The sequence below is a fragment of the Physeter macrocephalus genome, chromosome 18 (assembly GCF_002837175.3).
Source record: "Physeter macrocephalus isolate SW-GA chromosome 18, ASM283717v5, whole genome shotgun sequence".
NCBI classification, from domain to species: Eukaryota; Metazoa; Chordata; class Mammalia; order Artiodactyla; family Physeteridae; genus Physeter; species Physeter macrocephalus.
The window spans coordinates 100,689,939-100,707,798 of record NC_041231.1 but is presented as its reverse complement, the minus strand read 5'-3'; the positions used below and the strand labels follow the sequence as shown (position 1 = coordinate 100,707,798).

Below are 17,860 nucleotides of genomic sequence, written 5' to 3'. Positions count from 1 at the left end.
TCATAGTAGCTGCAGGACCCTATAAACTAAGCACTTTGTCCTTTCAGAGACAAGTGCATTGCTGCACAAATTGTAGATAAAAGCAAAAGCACTATCTCCTCCTGGCAGTTTGATCTCTGCCTCTTAACTCTTTGTGGCAATTTTCAGGGCCTAGGTGTTCTTAAATTTACAGGTCTCTGCTTTAGGTGATGATTATTAGCTAAATTTTTGAGTTAAAAATATCCACTCTGTACAAATGAAGGAGACTGATGTGAAAAGGCTGCATGTGTGGCGTTGGCCTTCTGGATGAGTGACACTATGATACTTTGAAACAAAAGGCTCCAAGAAGGCAAATTCGGAAGCCCTAAGGTACTAGAGGGCCGTGGTTAAGAGCCAGGCAGCCTGGGTTCCGATCCTGGAGCCGTCAGTGTGAGCTTGCACCAGTTATGTGATATCTGTGTCAAAAGTGGGCATTAACAGTGCCTATCTCACTTGGATTTTGTGAGAATTAAATGAGTTGATACATACAAATCCCTTAGAACAGTGCCAGACCCCTCATGAGCCCTCGTAAAACTCCTTGGCACCCAGAAGCTGTTATGCCAGCATTGTCCCTAGAAATGCCCTACCCATCACATCCTCCTAAAAGCCTCTTACACAACACCTCCGCCTGCTTCTTAGACGTACTATCAGTGGCTCTGATTTAAAGTGCTGGGAGAGTTTGGAGGAAATGAGCCCTTGCCAAGCTGGCCTGGTGGGTCACGGCCAGAGTCGGCCCTCCTGCAGTCACAGCCAGGCAGCCAGTGGGGCTTCTGTAGATCGCATCTGTGCTTCCAAATGACTGTCCGTGCTCTGGGCAGCGGGTGGACTGAGCACACCTATTTTGAGCCCTTTGTCAGTTTTATTTAATGTTCTATTCTTCTTGTTCAGAGGGCATTTCTACTTCATCCTTAGAAGTTATTCCAGAGAACTTGAAAGGTTCTGCAATGATCACTACCTTTGAAAACTTCACTAGAGAAGTGAAAAGAAAATACGAGGTAATGGTCCACTAAAAATGACAAGCCAGCTCATTATGTGTTTAAAGTAACAGGTTCATATTCATTAATACCATTGTTATCCTTCCTGTGTGAAGGTGTCCCCGAGTCTCTGGGGAGGTAGGTTTGTCTTAGCTGTGGTCGCTGAATGTAGTGCCTTTGTGAATTGTGGTTTATATTTATAAGACAGCTATTCCATGTCCATTTGCTACCATGGGACCAGATGGACCTATATGGAAAGGTTTGGTTTTGTTGATTGCATTCTCAGAAAACTGGACAACCAGAAAGCAGTGATTTGGTCACAGTGATAGACAAGGAAGAGAAGGCGGGGGGACCATGTGGATGAGAGAGGTGTCTGGGACAAAGGAGGAGGTGACCGTGGACAGGTGGCCAGCTGAGTGGTGGCCAGTTGAGATTCCGCACATACGGGCTGTCACAAAACCTTGCCTGCAAGGTGAACTTTGAAAGCACTTCCATCCCCTCCATTTTGTCCTACTATTTATAAATCCCCACTGAGTTATTTATTAGCACATTTGAGAAAAGTATCTTACCCTAACATAGATTCATTGAACTAACTTGGAAGATCTCCAGTCTTATTTTCTGCAGTGCCAGTGTAAGCTAATTTATCATGGAAATTTGTTCATGATATTCAATATGTGTATCAATAGCATGAATATCAGTTTTACTGTTTTTAGCTTATTGTCCTCTTTGGGTATCAAGCCTGAGGTAATACACGAAGTGTGTGGCACGGTGTCTTATTACAGTTCTTTAGTGATGATGTTTGCTGTGAATATTATGTGCAGGCAACATCTTTTTAATACAAAGCCCGCACCTGATTTGGGTAGTTATGTTTAACCCAGATGTACTCATTTTGTTATTGTATGGTTTAGCTTAGGTACGGAAGGAGTCCACTTTATTCAGAAACTGCGAAGCAAGCACCAGACTGCCTAATAAAACTTTTAAACCAGATACATCTGTGCAGGTAAGTTTTGGGTTCAAAACAAATTTATGGACTTGGGATCCCTCACAAACAACATTTCCAAGGGGAAAGAAGAGAAAGGAGACGTATATTTTAAAGACAAGAACCGTCTAGAGAAAAATATGAAGTATCTTTGCAATAAGATTAAGGAGGTCTTGTGTCACGTCCAAGTGGTCCCAGTGAAATTCGTTGCTTTTGTTTTTGTCAGACTGAATAAACTAGAACAGTTTCACGCTTTCGTTCTTCAAGAGCTGAGCAATCTTGAGAAGGATATTGGGGGTCTGCAACGCCTTGAGGAGGATGTTCTGGTAAGTTCTTTTTGTTTGGAACATTCTCTGTGACTTAAGAGGATCTGTTCCCGGGTAGAGGAACTGTCAGCCACTTCAACCAACCAAGCTTTTGTTCAATTTTAGGAATTTTGGGGGAAACAGTCTGATGATCTGAAATCATTCTGTGAACTGCAGCTGCTGAGGTATTTATTGATTTATTTTTAACAAGCATTCTTTCTAGAAGTATCTTAGTTGAAGTATGAGGTATTTAGCTAGAGCGTGAGCGGTTGATGTTGGTAAAACCTTACGTAAGTAGCTAATTAGCCGCATTATTTTCTAACCAGCCACTTGCGTGGCACTCTCTGGGCACAGGGCGTGGCTTGGGATATCGCTCAGGAAGTATACATTTTGGAAAGCATGAACAGGATCATCCGAATTTCAGTGTTTTTTGATACAAAGTGTTTTCTTTTTAAGCAACATTTAAAAAAATTAAAATAGATTTTTAAGAAAAATACAGAGGTTTCTGTGTGAACAGTTGATTTGCATTTAAACTGGATTGTGTTCTTGAAAGAATATATTCTGTACACCTTATATATATATATATGTAAATATTTTAAACATATATATGTATTTTAAAACAACACATGGGTTTATCTTGCTGCACGTTCCTTTCACTGGGGTTAGTCAGTTATAATCTGAGGCTGCTGCTTCTGTCCATTTGGGCCACTGTTCCTCTTTCTAGAGTGTAGGAGGTCGGGGAATGTAGAGTGGAGCCCTTCACTCCACTGCTTGTGCCCTGGGAGAAAGTCTAGTGTTTCCTTCCTGCGTGAATCAAAAGGGATCCCTATATAAAGTTATAATGGGTAAAGCTTTCTCTACCAGTTGAGCATCAGCTTTTATCACAGAAATGTAAGTCACGTGGTTTTAAAAAGGATATTATTCTTTTTTTCCTTTTAAAATATTTATTTATTTATTCTTGGCCACACCGTGCAGCACGTGGTTCCCTGACCAGGGATCGAACCCTCACCCCCTGCATTGGAAGCTCAGAGTCTTAACCCCTGGTCTGCCAGGGAAGTCCCCAAAAGGGTATAATTCTGATCACATCATGTATTTCAAACCAGAACAACAAAAACTGTCAAAATTTGAGTTATGCATTCTGCTATTTACTCCAGTTAACATAATGAATAATAATGGCAGCATAGTCTATAGATTTTCAAAGTTCTTTCGTACACACATCGTCTTCCATGTACCATTGTACGTGATGAAAGTGGATATCCATTTAAAATCTCTTCACTGAATTCCCATGGTTGGTTATGAATGGTTCTCAAACTGGTTGGAATAGGACCTCCTAACACTTTTAAAATTTACTGAGGATCCCCAGAGAGCTTTTGCTTTGTGGGTTATATCTGTGAATATTTTCCACATTAAAAATTGAGACTGAGTTTGTTAATGTATTTATTAAAAATAACAGTAATAAATCATTACATACTGATGTAAATAACAGACTTTTATGAAAAATAATCAGACTTCAAAACAAGAAATTTGAGAAGAGTAGCATTGTTTTATGTTTTTGCAAATCTCTTTAATGTCTGGCTTAATAGAAGACTTTATATCTGCTTCTGGATTCAATCCGTTGTGACACCACACAACACGTGGCCTCTAGAAGACACCACTGAACATCTGTGAGAGAGGAGGAATGAAGAAAGCAAATAAAGTCTTAGTACTACTTACTTGTGGCTTACTACTTAGCTGTGGCTCGCGGGCTCTAGTAACATTATTACCAAGATAGTTTTGACCTCACAGAACCTTTGGAAACATAGCCTCCTTAGGGGTCCCAAAGGTTCACACTAGAATTTTGACATCTTTGAGAAACTGAAAGTTCTTGCATCATAGTAGTATAAGGGGGACAGTTACTTGAAATGAAACTGGGAGCATGACCGACTCTCTGTGACCATGTTTGTTTGTTTGTTTATTTATTTACGGCTGCATTGGGTCTTTGTTGCTGCACGCAGGCTGTCTCTAGTTGTGGAGAGCGGGGGCTACCCTTTGTTGCGGTGCGCGGGCTTCTCATTGCGGTGGCTTCTCTTGTTGCGGAGCACGGGCTCTAGGCGTGTGGGCTTCAGTAGTTGTGGCTCGCGGGCTCAGTCATTGTGGCGCACGGGCTTCATTGCTCCGCGGCATGTGGGATCTTCCCAGACCAGGGCCCGAACCCGTGTCCCCTGCATTGGCAGGTGGAGTCTTAACCACTGCGCCACCAGGGAAGCCCCCTGTGACCGTGCTGAGGAGTTTGAATTTTATACTAAGGGTGAAGGAAAATATGGATGGGTTTGAGCAAAGGCATTGGGTGTGATGGTGACAAATCTGATTTATATTTTAAGAAAATCTTTCTAGTTGCTATGTTGAAACTTCATTGGAAGAGAGAAGAGTAGAGGAGGAAAGCTTGGCTGGAGGCCTTTGGAGAGGCTGAGAAATGGAGAGATTCCAGATACGTTCCGGAGCTGGAATTAGTAAATTACTGACAGATGGAAGGGGTAGGTAAAGCAAGGAGAGTTAGGGATATGCCTCCTAGGTTGCCATCTTCTAGCAATTGGATGGTGCTGCCACTTAGAGAGAGAAGGAAGACTGGGGCGGGTTGTGTGGTTGGAGCAGAACCTAGAGTTCATTTGTTAACGTTTTAACTTTCAGTTGTCCACACTCCTCCAAGTTTTGATGAGAACCTGGAAAAATGGACAATTTTCCCGAAAAATACAATTTAATAAGACTTCTAAACAGATGTGAAAACATAGGCAAATATTCCTAGAAGACATAAAGTTGTTAAAGAACTTCCCTGCAAACATGTGTATGGTCCAGATTGCATCACAGAGGAATTCTACCGGATTTGAAACCAGACAGGATTGACTCTGAGATTTTTTTTTTTTTTTTTTTTTTCCCGGTATGCGGGCCTCTCCCTGCTGTGGCCTCTTCCGTTGTGGAGCGCAGGCTCCGGACGCGCAGGCTCAGCGGCCACGGCTCACGGGCCCAGCCGCTCCGCGGCACGTGGGATCCTCCCGGACCGGGTCACGAGCCCGTGTCCCCTGCATCGGCAGGCGGACTCCCAACCACTGAGCCACCAGGGAAGCCCTGAGAGACTTTTAAAGGAGAGAGTTTATAGAATTGCCACTGTGATCCCTAATGCTTCCCGGATGGGCCAGTGGCTCATGGGGCTACCACTCCAAGAGCTTTCTGGCAGTGATGTCAGGCCCACCGAGTAAATAAATATGGAATGTGTAGAGCAACTGCCGCCTCTTCTGTTTTCGGACACAGTCACTTTAAGGACAGCCACCCTCCCGCCCAGCTAGATTCTTCGAATACTATCTTGTTCATTCCTACAGCATTTAATAATGGGGCTTGTTGAGCAGCTATCAACTTTGAGATTTTCTTCAAGCTAGAGGTCGGAATTAGATTCCCTAAGTAGACCACATCCAAATACATTTTAATAAGAATGCAATTTCATTTACCTTAAAGAATTTAGTATTTCTTTTTTGAAAACGTGTGTTCCGTTTCATTTTATTTGAGAGTAAATGAAGTGGGTGATTTTCTAAAAACTCCTTCAGTGTCCAAAGTTGTGATTTGAGATTTCTGACACAGCAGTCATTCCACTTCTAGGAAATGACCTTAAAGATGAAATCGGACTGTGCAAAGACATGTAGACCAACATGTATTACAAACTACTCTAATAGGGAGATATTGGAAGGTATCTAGATGCCCAGCTAGTGTTTGGTTAAGTAGATTGATACATTCACGTGATATACCATGTTGCCATCAAAAAGAATGACTTAGATTATATTGACTTGAAAGATGTTCAACATGAGTAAAAAGTAAAAGCTTGTTGCAAAGCAGCTTCTATAACAAAATCCCACTTTTTTTTTTAAAGATTGTACCAATTTACACTTTATTAAGATAAATTTATTTTATTTTTGGCTGCATTGGGTCTTCGTTGCTGTGCGCAGGCTTTCTCTAGTTGTGGCAAGTGGGGGCTACTCGCTGTTGTGGTGCACGGGCTTCTCATTGCGGTGGCTTCTCTCGTTGCGGAGCACGGGCTCTAGGCGCGCAGGCTTCAGTACTTGTGGTGCGTGGGCTCAGTAGTTGTGGCTCACGGGCTTAGTGGCTCCACGGCACGTGGGATCTTCCCAGACCAGGGCTCGAACCCATGTCCCCCGCATCGGCAGGCAGATTCTTAACCACTGCGCCACCAGGGAAGCCCCCCATCTGTTTTTAATGTTAGATGAGGGTGCATACGTTCATATGTTCACTCACTCAACGAACTGTTGAGTCTTTTAGGTACCAGGTACTGTCTTAGATCCTGGGGGTAGAACAATAGGCAAGAGGTCCTCGACCTCATAGGGAGTACATTCTAGTAGGAAGGTAGATGGTAAACAATTAAACAGATAAGAATTCATGGTAGTGGTAAAGGTTAAGAAGGAAAAAAGTGTGAGGCGAGAGAATCTGATAGTATGGAAAGAGGAGAGTTCAAGTCAAACCTTCCGAAGGAAGTGAAATTTGAGTTCAAGCTTGACGGGTGAGATGGGGCGCTGGTGGGAGAGTGGGGCAAGAGCACTTCGGGGGAAATGGACAGGATGTCTGAGGCCGTAGGCAGCTTCGTATGTTCTAGGAATTCAGTGAGGGCCAAACAAAAGGAGTGAGGGTGTAGCGGTATAAGATGAGGTCAGAAGGTGGGTGTGTGGTGCTGGTGGTCACCTAGGGCCCTGCAGGCCACAGTAAGGACACTGGATTAGGTTCTAATTGCCATGAAAGGGATAAAAGTAAAGGACTGTCCGTTCTCAAGGGCGTGTGTGTGTGGGTGTGGGGAGTCAGATCAAGGTGCCAGCGCACATGGAGCTGGAAGGGTTGCTGGTGGGTTAGATGTGGTGGGTGGGGACACAGCAGGATTAAGGGCAACTTCCAGCTTGGGGCTTGAGCAGTGAGGTGGAAATCGGTGTCGTGTAAGGAAATAGTGAAGACTAGGAAAGGTCTGGTTTTATGGGTAGGGGGAGGAGGAGGATATGGATAGATATTGAAGACTTGATTTGACACATCTGATTTGTGACTTCAGCGTCTGGATGGAGTTGTCAGGTGGGTAACTGGATGTTCAGGACTGAAACTCATGGCAGAGGGGCATGAGCATGAGACTGGATGAGTTGACTTAGGGACCAGTTATAGAGAGCAGTTGTTCCAGGACAGAATTCTCAGGCTGTTCCAGCGTGTTGAAGTTTGATACGGGAGAGGAAGCCAGCAGAAGAGGGCGAGGGGGCTTCCCCGGTGGCGCAGTGGTTACGAATCCACCTGTCAGCGCAGGGGACACGGGTTCGAGCCCTGGTCTGGGAAGATCCCACGTGCCGTGGAGCAACGAAGCCCTTGCACCACAGCTGCTGAGCCTGCGAGCCACAACTACTGAGCCCGTGTGCCACAACTACTGAGCCTGCGCTCTAGAGCCCACGAGCCACAACTACTGAAGCTCGTGTGCCAAGAGCCTGTGCTCCACAACAAGAGAAGCCACCGCAATGAGAAGCCCACACACCGCAATGAAGAGTAGCCCCTGCTCTCCACAACTAGAGGAAGCCCGTGCGCAACAACGAAGACCCAACGCAGCCAAAAATAAATAAATAAAATAAATAAATTTATAAAAAGGAAAAAAAAAGGAAGAGGGCGAGAAAGAATTGTCCAAGGATGGGGTGGTGTTGCAGAGGATGAGAGCGTGTGGGTACATGCATATGTAATAAGAGGTCTGGATTCTCGAAGCTATTCATCAAAATGTCATCTGTGGTTATTTCTGTGTGGTGACATTTTAGGTGACTTTACTTTCTGTATAGGCTGTTCTGTATTTTTAGAATTTAGTGCAAGATACAAATTACTTTTGTGTAATAAACTCAAACAGCGTAACATTTATAAAGTAAGAGTGAACTTTTTCCCCTCTCCCTAACCCTCCCTCTTCTCTATGATCCTGAGAGAACTAGCTCCTTGCTGTTTAGTATATGTTCTTCTAGATATTTTCTCTATGTTTATGTAAGGATATATACAAATCTCTTGGTAAGTTTAATTATGTATATATATATATATATTTTTTTTGTGGTATGCGTGCCTCCCTCTGCTGTGGCCTCTCCCGTTGCGGAGCACAGGCTCCGGACGCGCAGGCCCAGTGGCCATGGCTCACGGGCCCAGCCGCTCCGCGGCACGTGGGATCCTCCCAGACCGGGGCGCGAACCCGGTTCCCCTGCATGGGCAGGCGGACGCGCAACCACTGCGCCACCAGGGAAGCCCCAAATTATGTATATTTTAAGTGACAAATGATACACTAAATATTATGAGTATTGCTCTTCCTTTGTTCTCTCAATAACAGAAGTAGGATTCCTTTCCAAGTCAATAGTAAGGATCTGCTAATTTTTTAAATAACTGTAAAGTATTCTAGCTTATGGGCCTACTATAATTTATACATGTGATTTCCTATTGATGAACCTTCAGATTATTTTAAATTATTATTTCAAATAAATCTGTAGTGAATACCCTTGTGCCTGTATCTTGAATGACTTTCATTATCAGGAAGACATTACTATTTTATTTGGGGGAAACAAAAATAACAAATCTCCAAATCAGAATAGTACTAAAAGAGGGTATGGGTAAAAGGCTAATCTGGGCTAAGAAGATTAGAATTCCCAGCCCTAGTGGGGAATTGGATCAAATGCGAATGAAATGTACGTGTTATGGTTGGTCAGACGTAAGAGAAATCAGACTCCAGCGGCTAAACCAAATAGGGATTTACTTTTAACGCTGTAAGCAGCAGCCAGGAGGGCTGAAACAGCAGCTTTAAGGGGTCGTTAGGGACCCAGGTTCTTTTAGCCTTCTGCTTTGCCATCCTTCGTGTGGCTTTGGGCTTCTTGGTCACAGGATGGCAGCTCTGCCTCTAAGCATGTCTTCTGTACTCCAGGCAGGGAGAAGGGGATGGGTGAAGGATTTGGTAAAAGACGTGTGCCACTAGAATCTATTCTTCCTTTTTTTTTTTTTTTTTTTTGGCTGCGCCACGTGGCACGTGGGATCCTAGTTCCCCAAGAAGGGATCAAAGCCATGCCCCCTGCAGTGGAAGTGTGGAATCTTCACCGCTGGACCGCCAGGGAAGTCCTCCTCCCCTTTTTTTAAAATTAGGGAAACAGTTTTCATGGGAGCCAAACCAATAGACTTTTGTCTCCATCTTGTTGAGTCACGTGAACCTCCCTAGTTACAAGGGAATCTGGGGTGGCAGGAATCTGAGCATATTACCGTCCTCCCGCAAAGTGGGGTTCTGTTAATAAGGAGGAAGGGGAGAACAGATGCTGGATAGGTAACCGGTAATGTCAGTCATGCCTCTATTAAAGCATGTGTGCTGACCACAGGAAAAAATGGAGAAATAAATTCCACAGGTGATTCCGTCTGCCATTCTTCTCAATGAGCATGCGCCCTGGTGTTTGCATGACGACGGGAGACCGTGTTGCCTCAGCTGACATCAGCTCCTGCCTACCTCTTGTGTGAGCATCCAGCTGGGCTCAGTGACAACCTCGTTATTAACAACGTGCATTTTTTTCATTCAAGGTGGCCCCGAAAGCCAGCCCAGCCACTTCATCTGGTCCTTCACCCAAGAAATAGCTGTCTTTTCTCCAACACCAGAGGGAAAAATAACCTAGTGCATTAGTTTGTCAGGAGATGGCATGTGTGTCTTTTTTTGTTTTTCGGTACGCGGGCCTCTCACTGCTGTGGCCCCTCCCGCTGCGGAGCACAGGCTCCGGACGCACAGGCTCAGCGGCCACGGCTCACGGGCCCAGCCGCTCCGCGGCACGTGGGATCCTCCCGGACCGGGGCACGAACCCGCGTCCCCTGCGTCGGCAGGCGGACTCTCAGCCACTGCGCCACCAGGGAAGCCCGGCATGTGTGTCTTGAAAGCAGCACATGTTTAAGAGAATTTTGAGAGCGATTTTGACCCCGGGCAGTTTCCCCCATCGCACTGACTGACCTTAGCTTCCGGTGGCCCTGTAAGATGCAACTTCAGTGAATTATCTGAGTTAGGGGTGGAGCCGATGAAAAGGAGTGACATTCATTTTGGCGTGCTGAGTTCTAGAGACCAGGAAGGGGATAGTTCAGGCTCCACTAACTACCGTTCTCCTGTTCCTTTTCCACCAGCCTGAGCCACGGGAAGGAGATAAATCTACCTCAGGCCACAGCAGCGGTGCCTTAATGCTCTGTGCTCATTCACTCCAAATGGAATTCCTGAGACCAGTCAAGTTGGAATAGTCTGTAATATGTTGGTAGTTTGTCCATTTGTTAACAAAGGTTAACCTTTTGTATTAAAATTTGGTCAGAAAATAGGAAATTCAGGATGTTTAGCAACTTGGAGTGATTTGCTTTTTTTTTTTTTTTTTAATGCTTTTTTAAAGTAAAATTGATTTTTGAGAAGTGTCTTCAAGTTATTTGGGGGCAGGGAAACCTCAGCATCTGTATATATACTACTTAGTATATCTCTTTAAGGGAGGGTTTACTTTTATTTTCATAGCTCAGATGAAAATGGTGTTGTATTTTGAAATAGTTACTCTTTCATTTGATCTGCAAGTATTCTAGTTTCTGTAGAACTTTAACAAAACTACCAGCTTTAGCAGAGGAGAAATACTCATCTTTCAGTAATTACTAAATGCTCTAATAAAGTCTGGTGCATGAAGTTGTATATACAGTTGAGTGAATTTATTTTAGGAAAATGAAACCTACATAAGTTCAGGCCATCTACAAAGTAACTTTGCTCATGACTGGGTAAGTACAATTAAAGACTGTAGACTGAAAACCAGCTTATACATTGTATAATTAAGTTACATAATATAGCTTATTTATAGTTTAATCAGCCTAAAGCAATCTTTACAACCCCAATTTGTCATTTTTCTTGAAAATTTTTTAATGAGCTATGTTTCAGTATATTGTTGTAAGCTTTATAGAGTATAAAAGTGTTTAATTAATTTCGTTTTTAGACGTGATTAACATTTAACGCAGTGGACTTTGAGTAAAGCAGATTACCCTCCATAAAGTGGGTGGGCCTCGTTCAATCAGTTGAAGGCCTTAAGAGCAAAGACTGAGGTTGCTGGAAGAAGCAGTTCTGTTTCAAGATTGCAGCATAGAAATTCTGCCTGAGTTTCCAGCCTATTGGCCAGCCCTGCAGATTTCACACGTGCCAACTCCCACAATTTTGGGAGCCAATTGCTGAAAAATATCTCTCCCCCATCTATAAGTTACTTATACATATATTTTGTAAATCAGGATTTCTATATGTATAACCTATTGGTTCCCCTTCTCTGGAGAATCCTGACTAACACAGGGTGTCTCAAAACCAGTGTAGCTGAGACCTCTCCAAGGAGCCTAAGGAATGAAGTGTGTGTGTGTGTGTGTGTGTGTGTGTGTGTGTGTGTGTGTGTGTCAGAAGGGTGGGCAGGGGGTCGGAGTGGTTAGAATATGTGGACAGTAAGTGTCAGTTTGGAATTTTGGCGCTAGAAAACTAGTGTGTTAAGTAAAGCAATAAATCTCCAACATGAAAAAAACTCAGCTTTGCCTTTGGTCCAGGAAAGCTGGAAAAACTTGTTGCCACGTGGACTGGGATCTATTGAGCGGGAGGCCCAGGTGTACTTGGTCAAACTCTTATGTTTCTGGTCATTTAATCATTTGATTCTCCCATTTATGATATGGTCATTATTACTGACCTGATAATAGAGAAACAAATGCCGTCTGCGTTCCAGAGCACTGGTCACTACTGGCTGAAACCCCTCTTACCGGGAATTCAGGTAAGCTAGGGGCTTGCCTTTTGGTTTCGCCATTGGGTCACTGGACTTCTTTCTTTACGTGGCACAGGCATTTTTAACTGTTTATAACAGGACAGGGTGGCTGTGTAATGTGTCGGCTGGGCTGACCTGAATTTCCCAGAATCCCTGCTCCTGTTCCTTTCTGGTGAGAGTGGGCCACAGAGAGAGTCCAGTGGGAGGCTTGCAGGGCAGAGGAACGGGCTTGCCATTTTGTGTGCACGTGCCCTGTGGCCTGTCTGCTGACTTCCCTCAGTGCCCTGAGGCAGATGCTGGGCCTGCAGCTACTCTGCCTCCCCTGATCGTCTGTCAGCTCCTCCTCTGGGCCAGGCGTGTGCATAGCTCTGTGACACAGGCCCTGGCTTTTGCAGGTCACCCTCATCCGCAAGGTCAGAGGCAGCTAGGCTGGCAGTCTGTCCTCGGGAGCTCCAGCTCAGGGCTTGCTCTCCGTCTTCCCCGCTCCGTATCTGTCCCCTGTTCCTGACTGTCTGCCATGTAGACTTCGAGCTCCAACATCAGACGTGACGACAACAGCCTTACAGAGGCTGCTTAATCACTCCCACAGCTGTGTAAGGTCAAGTTCTGTAGGGATATATGTGGGTATCACCTAGTGGTTCTGCTTCTTGGCTTGGACACTAGTAAACAGTGCACTAGTTTGTTTTTTGGGTTATCAAAAGAAGAACAAAACTTCAAATAGACTTCAAAAGTGTGATTATTCTCACTCGGTGATGGTGTTTCAGTTGTCTTGGTCATTTTTCTTGAGCCAGGAGTAAGTAGCACGGTGTTGTGAGCTGAATCAGGAATAAACAGTGGCCTCAGCATTCATCTTTGGTTCCCCACGTGAATGAGGGGAGACTGAATCCTGACATGTTTAACAGCATAAACAGCACATTCTTAACCATTTTGTGATAACCCCCGTTTTCCCTCTAGGGGGGTGCCCACTGGACGAGAGCTCTTTGAGCAGAGACCTTGTCTGATCGCTTCACCATTTTATCCCAAACCCTAGTGTGACGCCTGGCACGTGGGGGGCACTGGAGGAAGTGCCTCACCATTGCGGAGGGGATCGTGACTCCCATTAGAGTCCTGGGTGTTTAACCTCTGGAGTTTCCTTGGACAAAGTTTCCTCCTTGTCTGTTTGGAGAATTCCTCACCCATCAAGACAGCTCAGGCACTGTCTCCTTTGGGAAAGTTTCCGAGGTAAGCTGTTTTCAGTACTTCTGTTATTTTATAATTAAACGTTTCTTCATCTACGTTACCAGACTGTGAACTCTAAGGGCACATATTTCACCTGGGTCACTTCTGTATCCCGAGTGTAATATACAGCACTGGGAAGGTAGAGTTGATGAGCTTTGCAACTGAACATTACTATTTCTAGTAGAGTCTATCAAAGCCCATGGGATTAAACTAGCCTTAAAAATAAATAAAGGCTAGTTCTACGTGGACTATCTTTGGTAGAGGGCTTAAATCTTTCAGAGAAATTTGCCACTTGTAATATTTATCGTTGGGGTCACAATCAACAGGAAAGTTCATTTCCCTCGAAGTGCATGACATCAGTCCAGGCAAAACTGTGCAGAATTTTTGTTTTTCAGTGCTCAGATCTCACAAATTGAGGTGCCTCCGGGGCCAGCTAGGTTCACAGGCCAAGTGTGAAAGGCTGCGTGGCGGTAATTGGCAAAAGCACAAGAGCACTACCCCGCCTCACGGGAACAGACTGGTGCACGCAAATGCCATGGTACGTGCCGGAGCTTGGAGAGCGCCGACGAGGGCTGTGCTGAGCCTCACCCCAGCTGGGCTGCCACGTGGAATTTGGCCTCAGATGGTGGCAAAATGGCCTCCCAGTGGGTTGCCCGTAAGAGCCATGCTGACTGCATTTACAGAGCGCTCAGTGAGGGTATGACTTTCAGATTTACTTGTCCTCTTGGTGTCATCCCAGTGTTCCCTCAACGCAGCTTCTCAAGGCAGAAAAATGACCTACAAATCAGTAGCTTTTTTTTTTTTTTTTCCCCATGACTGAAAGTCATGTGTTACTGAAGGTCAAGGGATATTTTAGGTGAGTGTAGTTTATAGGTGTCATAAGAGTGATTATTTCTTTACCTTCCCTGGAGTAGAACTCTTCTTTCATGTGAATGTAATTTGATTTTGAAGAAAGCCTAAATAATGAATTTAAGTAGTAATAATAAATTTAATAATAAAAACACACTGAATTTTCCTTTATACGGAGACACTGAAACTTACTTAGGTGAACGTTTATCATGTATAAGCAGTTTCTAGTTTGCAACGACAGTTACGGTGCTTTAATGAATTGGTTCCACCCGTTGTTTAAAATAATGAAATCCCAGTAGATTACGGGAGGCTCTTTAGCCCCCATTCAGAGATGTAAGATGAAGTGTCCCCTCGTCAGGGCCACCCTCCCACTTGCTCTTCCCCTCCTGCTCTTCGGTATATTCTGCCCCATCCTTGTTACTATCCAGGACTTTAAGCTACTTCATAAGCAGACTTCGAGCCCTCTTGTGTACCATGCTGTGTGTGTGTTCTCAACGTCACGTTAAACCTCTGCTCTCTGCGTCGACTGTGCCAATCTGTGATCTGCTCCACGCCCTTGACTTAAGTCTCTGCCAGGCTTCACCAAGGCCAAGCCTCAGCTCACATGCCTACTCCCGAGCTGCGGTGGCCTCCTGTCTGCCCGTCTCTGCAACGGGAGAGTCCAGGGCCGCAGAGCATGGCACCACGCTGTTTGCGCCTAACCTCATCTCTTCAACCAATCCAGTGCCCCTCCCTGGGTTACCCTGTAAAGCGGTTTTTGTGATAACCCTTATATCCTCTGCTTATCCAGTTGGTCTTAACTTTTCCTTATGACCATTTTCTGAAATAGTTCAACTTGGTATATGAATACTACGTAAAGCTGACAGTGTTACATAAAAGCCCACTGCTTACTGAAATGAATTAAACATCTAAAATTAATTGCTAAAATGTCACTTTAAAAAATTCCTGGGCTTCCGTGGTGGCGCAGCGGTTGAGAGTCCGCCTGCCGATGCAGGGGGCGCGGGTTCGCGCCCCGGTCCGGGAGGATCCCACGTGCCGCGGAGCGGCTGGGCCCGTGAGCCGTGGCCGCTGAGCCTGCGCGTCCGGAGCCTGTGCTCCGCAACGGGAGAGGCCACAGCAGTGCGAGGCCCGCGTACCACCAAAAAAAAAAAAAAAAAAATTCCTGAGTAATAGGTCACTTGGAACAGCATGTAGAACACATTTTAACTTCTTTGAACCAAACAAAAAGAATCACAACATACTTTAGTGTACAAATCAATTTATTATACAACAATTATACAGAATGCTTTTTATCTACAAAAGAAAAATGGCTTCTCCTGCCTCCTGGGCTGCCCCAGTCATGATGCTATGTTCTTAACATGTAAGTATTTTCAAAGGAAAACCAAAAAAGTGATATCCTTATTTTCCAAATAAGGAAGTCCCCAGAAACATAAAATGACATGGAAATACTAGAAGGAACTAGACTGGTCTCTCACACAGTGCTAGCTGTCCCTCACAGGAAACAGCATTTTGCCTTAAAAACACTTCTCTAATGGAGAGAGGACTTCCCCCCTGCACAGTATGCCTAAATAGTTCCGGGTATAATTTCAATGGGTTGAAATTTCTATATTTAACTCCATTAAGTAAACATTCCATTGTTACTTAAAAAAATTGGAATTAGCAACATATATGCTTACAGTATTCATTTAAATGTTTTCATACCTATGAGTAAGAGGAAATTTATTTGGGGAAAAAACTTTTTTTTTTAACAAATTATACAGATTTTTAAAGCTTTGCTTTAGGAAAATCACATTAAAAGTAAACATTTTGTTTAAAATTGTAACACTTAGAAACAGGTGAAGATATTTACCTGATTCAGTTTTTGTGACTAAGACTTTATAAAGCTCTGTATTTTTTTACCAGCCCTTGAATGGTTTAAGGCAGTAAGTGTTTCATTAAGCTTCTCTAGAATTAAAGACCACGTTGGAAATAAGCATCCTGAAACCTCTAGCCAAATTTGAGCTTGAAAGTGTAAACTAACCAAGTTTTTCCCTTTGATCAGAGAGGTTTCCAGCTGCCTGGGCTTTCTCCTTCCGCTGAAGGATGCTTCCCTCCTTGTTGTGCAGGTATGAAGCCCATCGAAGCATCCAGAACTGCAGGTATGAGGCCAAGTGGTGAGCCCAGGGCCTCGCTGACGATTAAAAATAAGCTGGAGCCAGTGACTGACCAGTGATGTCCGTCTTCTGAGTCTCCTTTTTACCTGCGGTGAGTGCACTTTGGTAACAGAGTTTAGCTCACGTCTGAGACCTAAAACTGAACTAGAGCCCAGCTGCTCCAGGGTGCTTCGTCCTCAGTCTGTCGCGGCTTTTGTCACAGAGGAGTGCTGAGCCATGCTCGAAGCGAGCCCTGTTTTAAAGTGAGTTTCTGGGAGAGGACGAGACGTATAACCGTGCAGGTGTGATGTGATGGGGATTAAACACCCTAAAGCAAGTCGGTTTTAGAAAGTTATTTAGAAAGATCCAAGAGGGAAGGGGGCGTCAGACAGAAGATGTCTGTTCGGTAGAAATGGGTCAGCTGGCAGAGAAGGGGCTACAGGGCACGATGCCCTCACCGTGAAGACTGGACCAAGGTCAGTCACCTTTCAGTGCAGCAGAATCCCAAGGGGCGTTTACAGGAAACAGAAGAGTTGGTTTCGTCAGTGTATGTGTCAGTACCGAAGTCAGTGTGTTTTTTTGTTTTCCTGTAGTTTAAATAAAAATTTTTTTCCCAAATACTCATAAAAAAAAAAAAGAAATGCCCCCAAAAGGACAAAGTCGTTCCCAAACAGACTGTAATGTGTTGGGGCAATGGTGACAATGCCTTTCTGGCACCTAAGCCTCTGATGTCCATGTTATGACCTAAAAACTTCTTAAAATAAGGTAGGAAGGAAGATAAATTGTCAAAGTTGGCAAATCTTGTTTTGTAGTGTATAAAAATTTTACAGTGTATAAATCTTCAGAAAATCTCCTCAGTTTCCATTCTTGGGACAATTTAATAGTAAATAATAGCCCCACCGCTGGGAGAAGGGAGATGGTCCTGCTAACCTTCCTCTGCTCTCGTGCTTCTCAGTGGAGCTCGTGTGACTTGGAGCAGGGAAAGGAAGCGCTGAGTTTGCCAAACTGGTGCTTTTCGTTGTGGCTCGTTCCCAGCCCGTGGCTCGGTGCCGGAACCTTCCCAGAGCCCCCTTTTTCTTCCTATTTTCAAAAACTTAACCTGCAAAGAGCGATAGCAGGTATTTGGGGATAATACTCACAAGGAGGCTCATAAGAAATCGTCGGCAAGTTCAATGTCTATTTTGCCCCCAGTGCTCTATTAATTCCGACTTATTAATAGTCCAGTGACATCATTCTAAGAAAAAGGGCCCACTGGACTCGAGTCCTTGTCAGAAAGGAAATGGGCAGGCAAAGTCAGATCCTGCTTTTAAAACTGAACATTGCATCTGTATCCTAACCTGGGGCACCTTAACATCAGAGGTAGATGTGAATATATGAATAATTAAGGAAATCCAATTAAAACTGAGGAACTACTCCTACCCAAGCCCCTGAGCTATGAAGGTTTGGTAGAAGATTTTTCTTCGAACAAAAAAAAAAAAAAAAAAATATATATATATATATATATACACACACAAACTTTATTACCATGTCACTAAGTTGAGAATTAGGAGTAGTTGTGGGAATTTGAGACTCCAGAGACCGAGGAGAGAGA

General features: G+C 44.3%; 1 protein-coding gene across 1 annotated transcript in view; it reads left to right on the top strand.

Moving 5' to 3' along the window:
* SYCP2L (synaptonemal complex protein 2 like) overlaps positions 1-13,100 on the top strand; it is a 73,204-nt gene extending 60,104 nt beyond the window's left edge. The window contains exons 28-32 of the mRNA XM_024121905.2: positions 907-1,013; positions 1,901-1,992; positions 2,198-2,297; positions 2,403-2,461; positions 13,025-13,100. Coding sequence (XP_023977673.2) covers positions 907-1,013; positions 1,901-1,992; positions 2,198-2,297; positions 2,403-2,461; positions 13,025-13,100 — 434 coding nt within the window. The remainder of the gene's footprint in view (positions 1-906; positions 1,014-1,900; positions 1,993-2,197; positions 2,298-2,402; positions 2,462-13,024) is intronic.
* Positions 13,101-17,860: the final 4,760 nt, after the last annotated feature.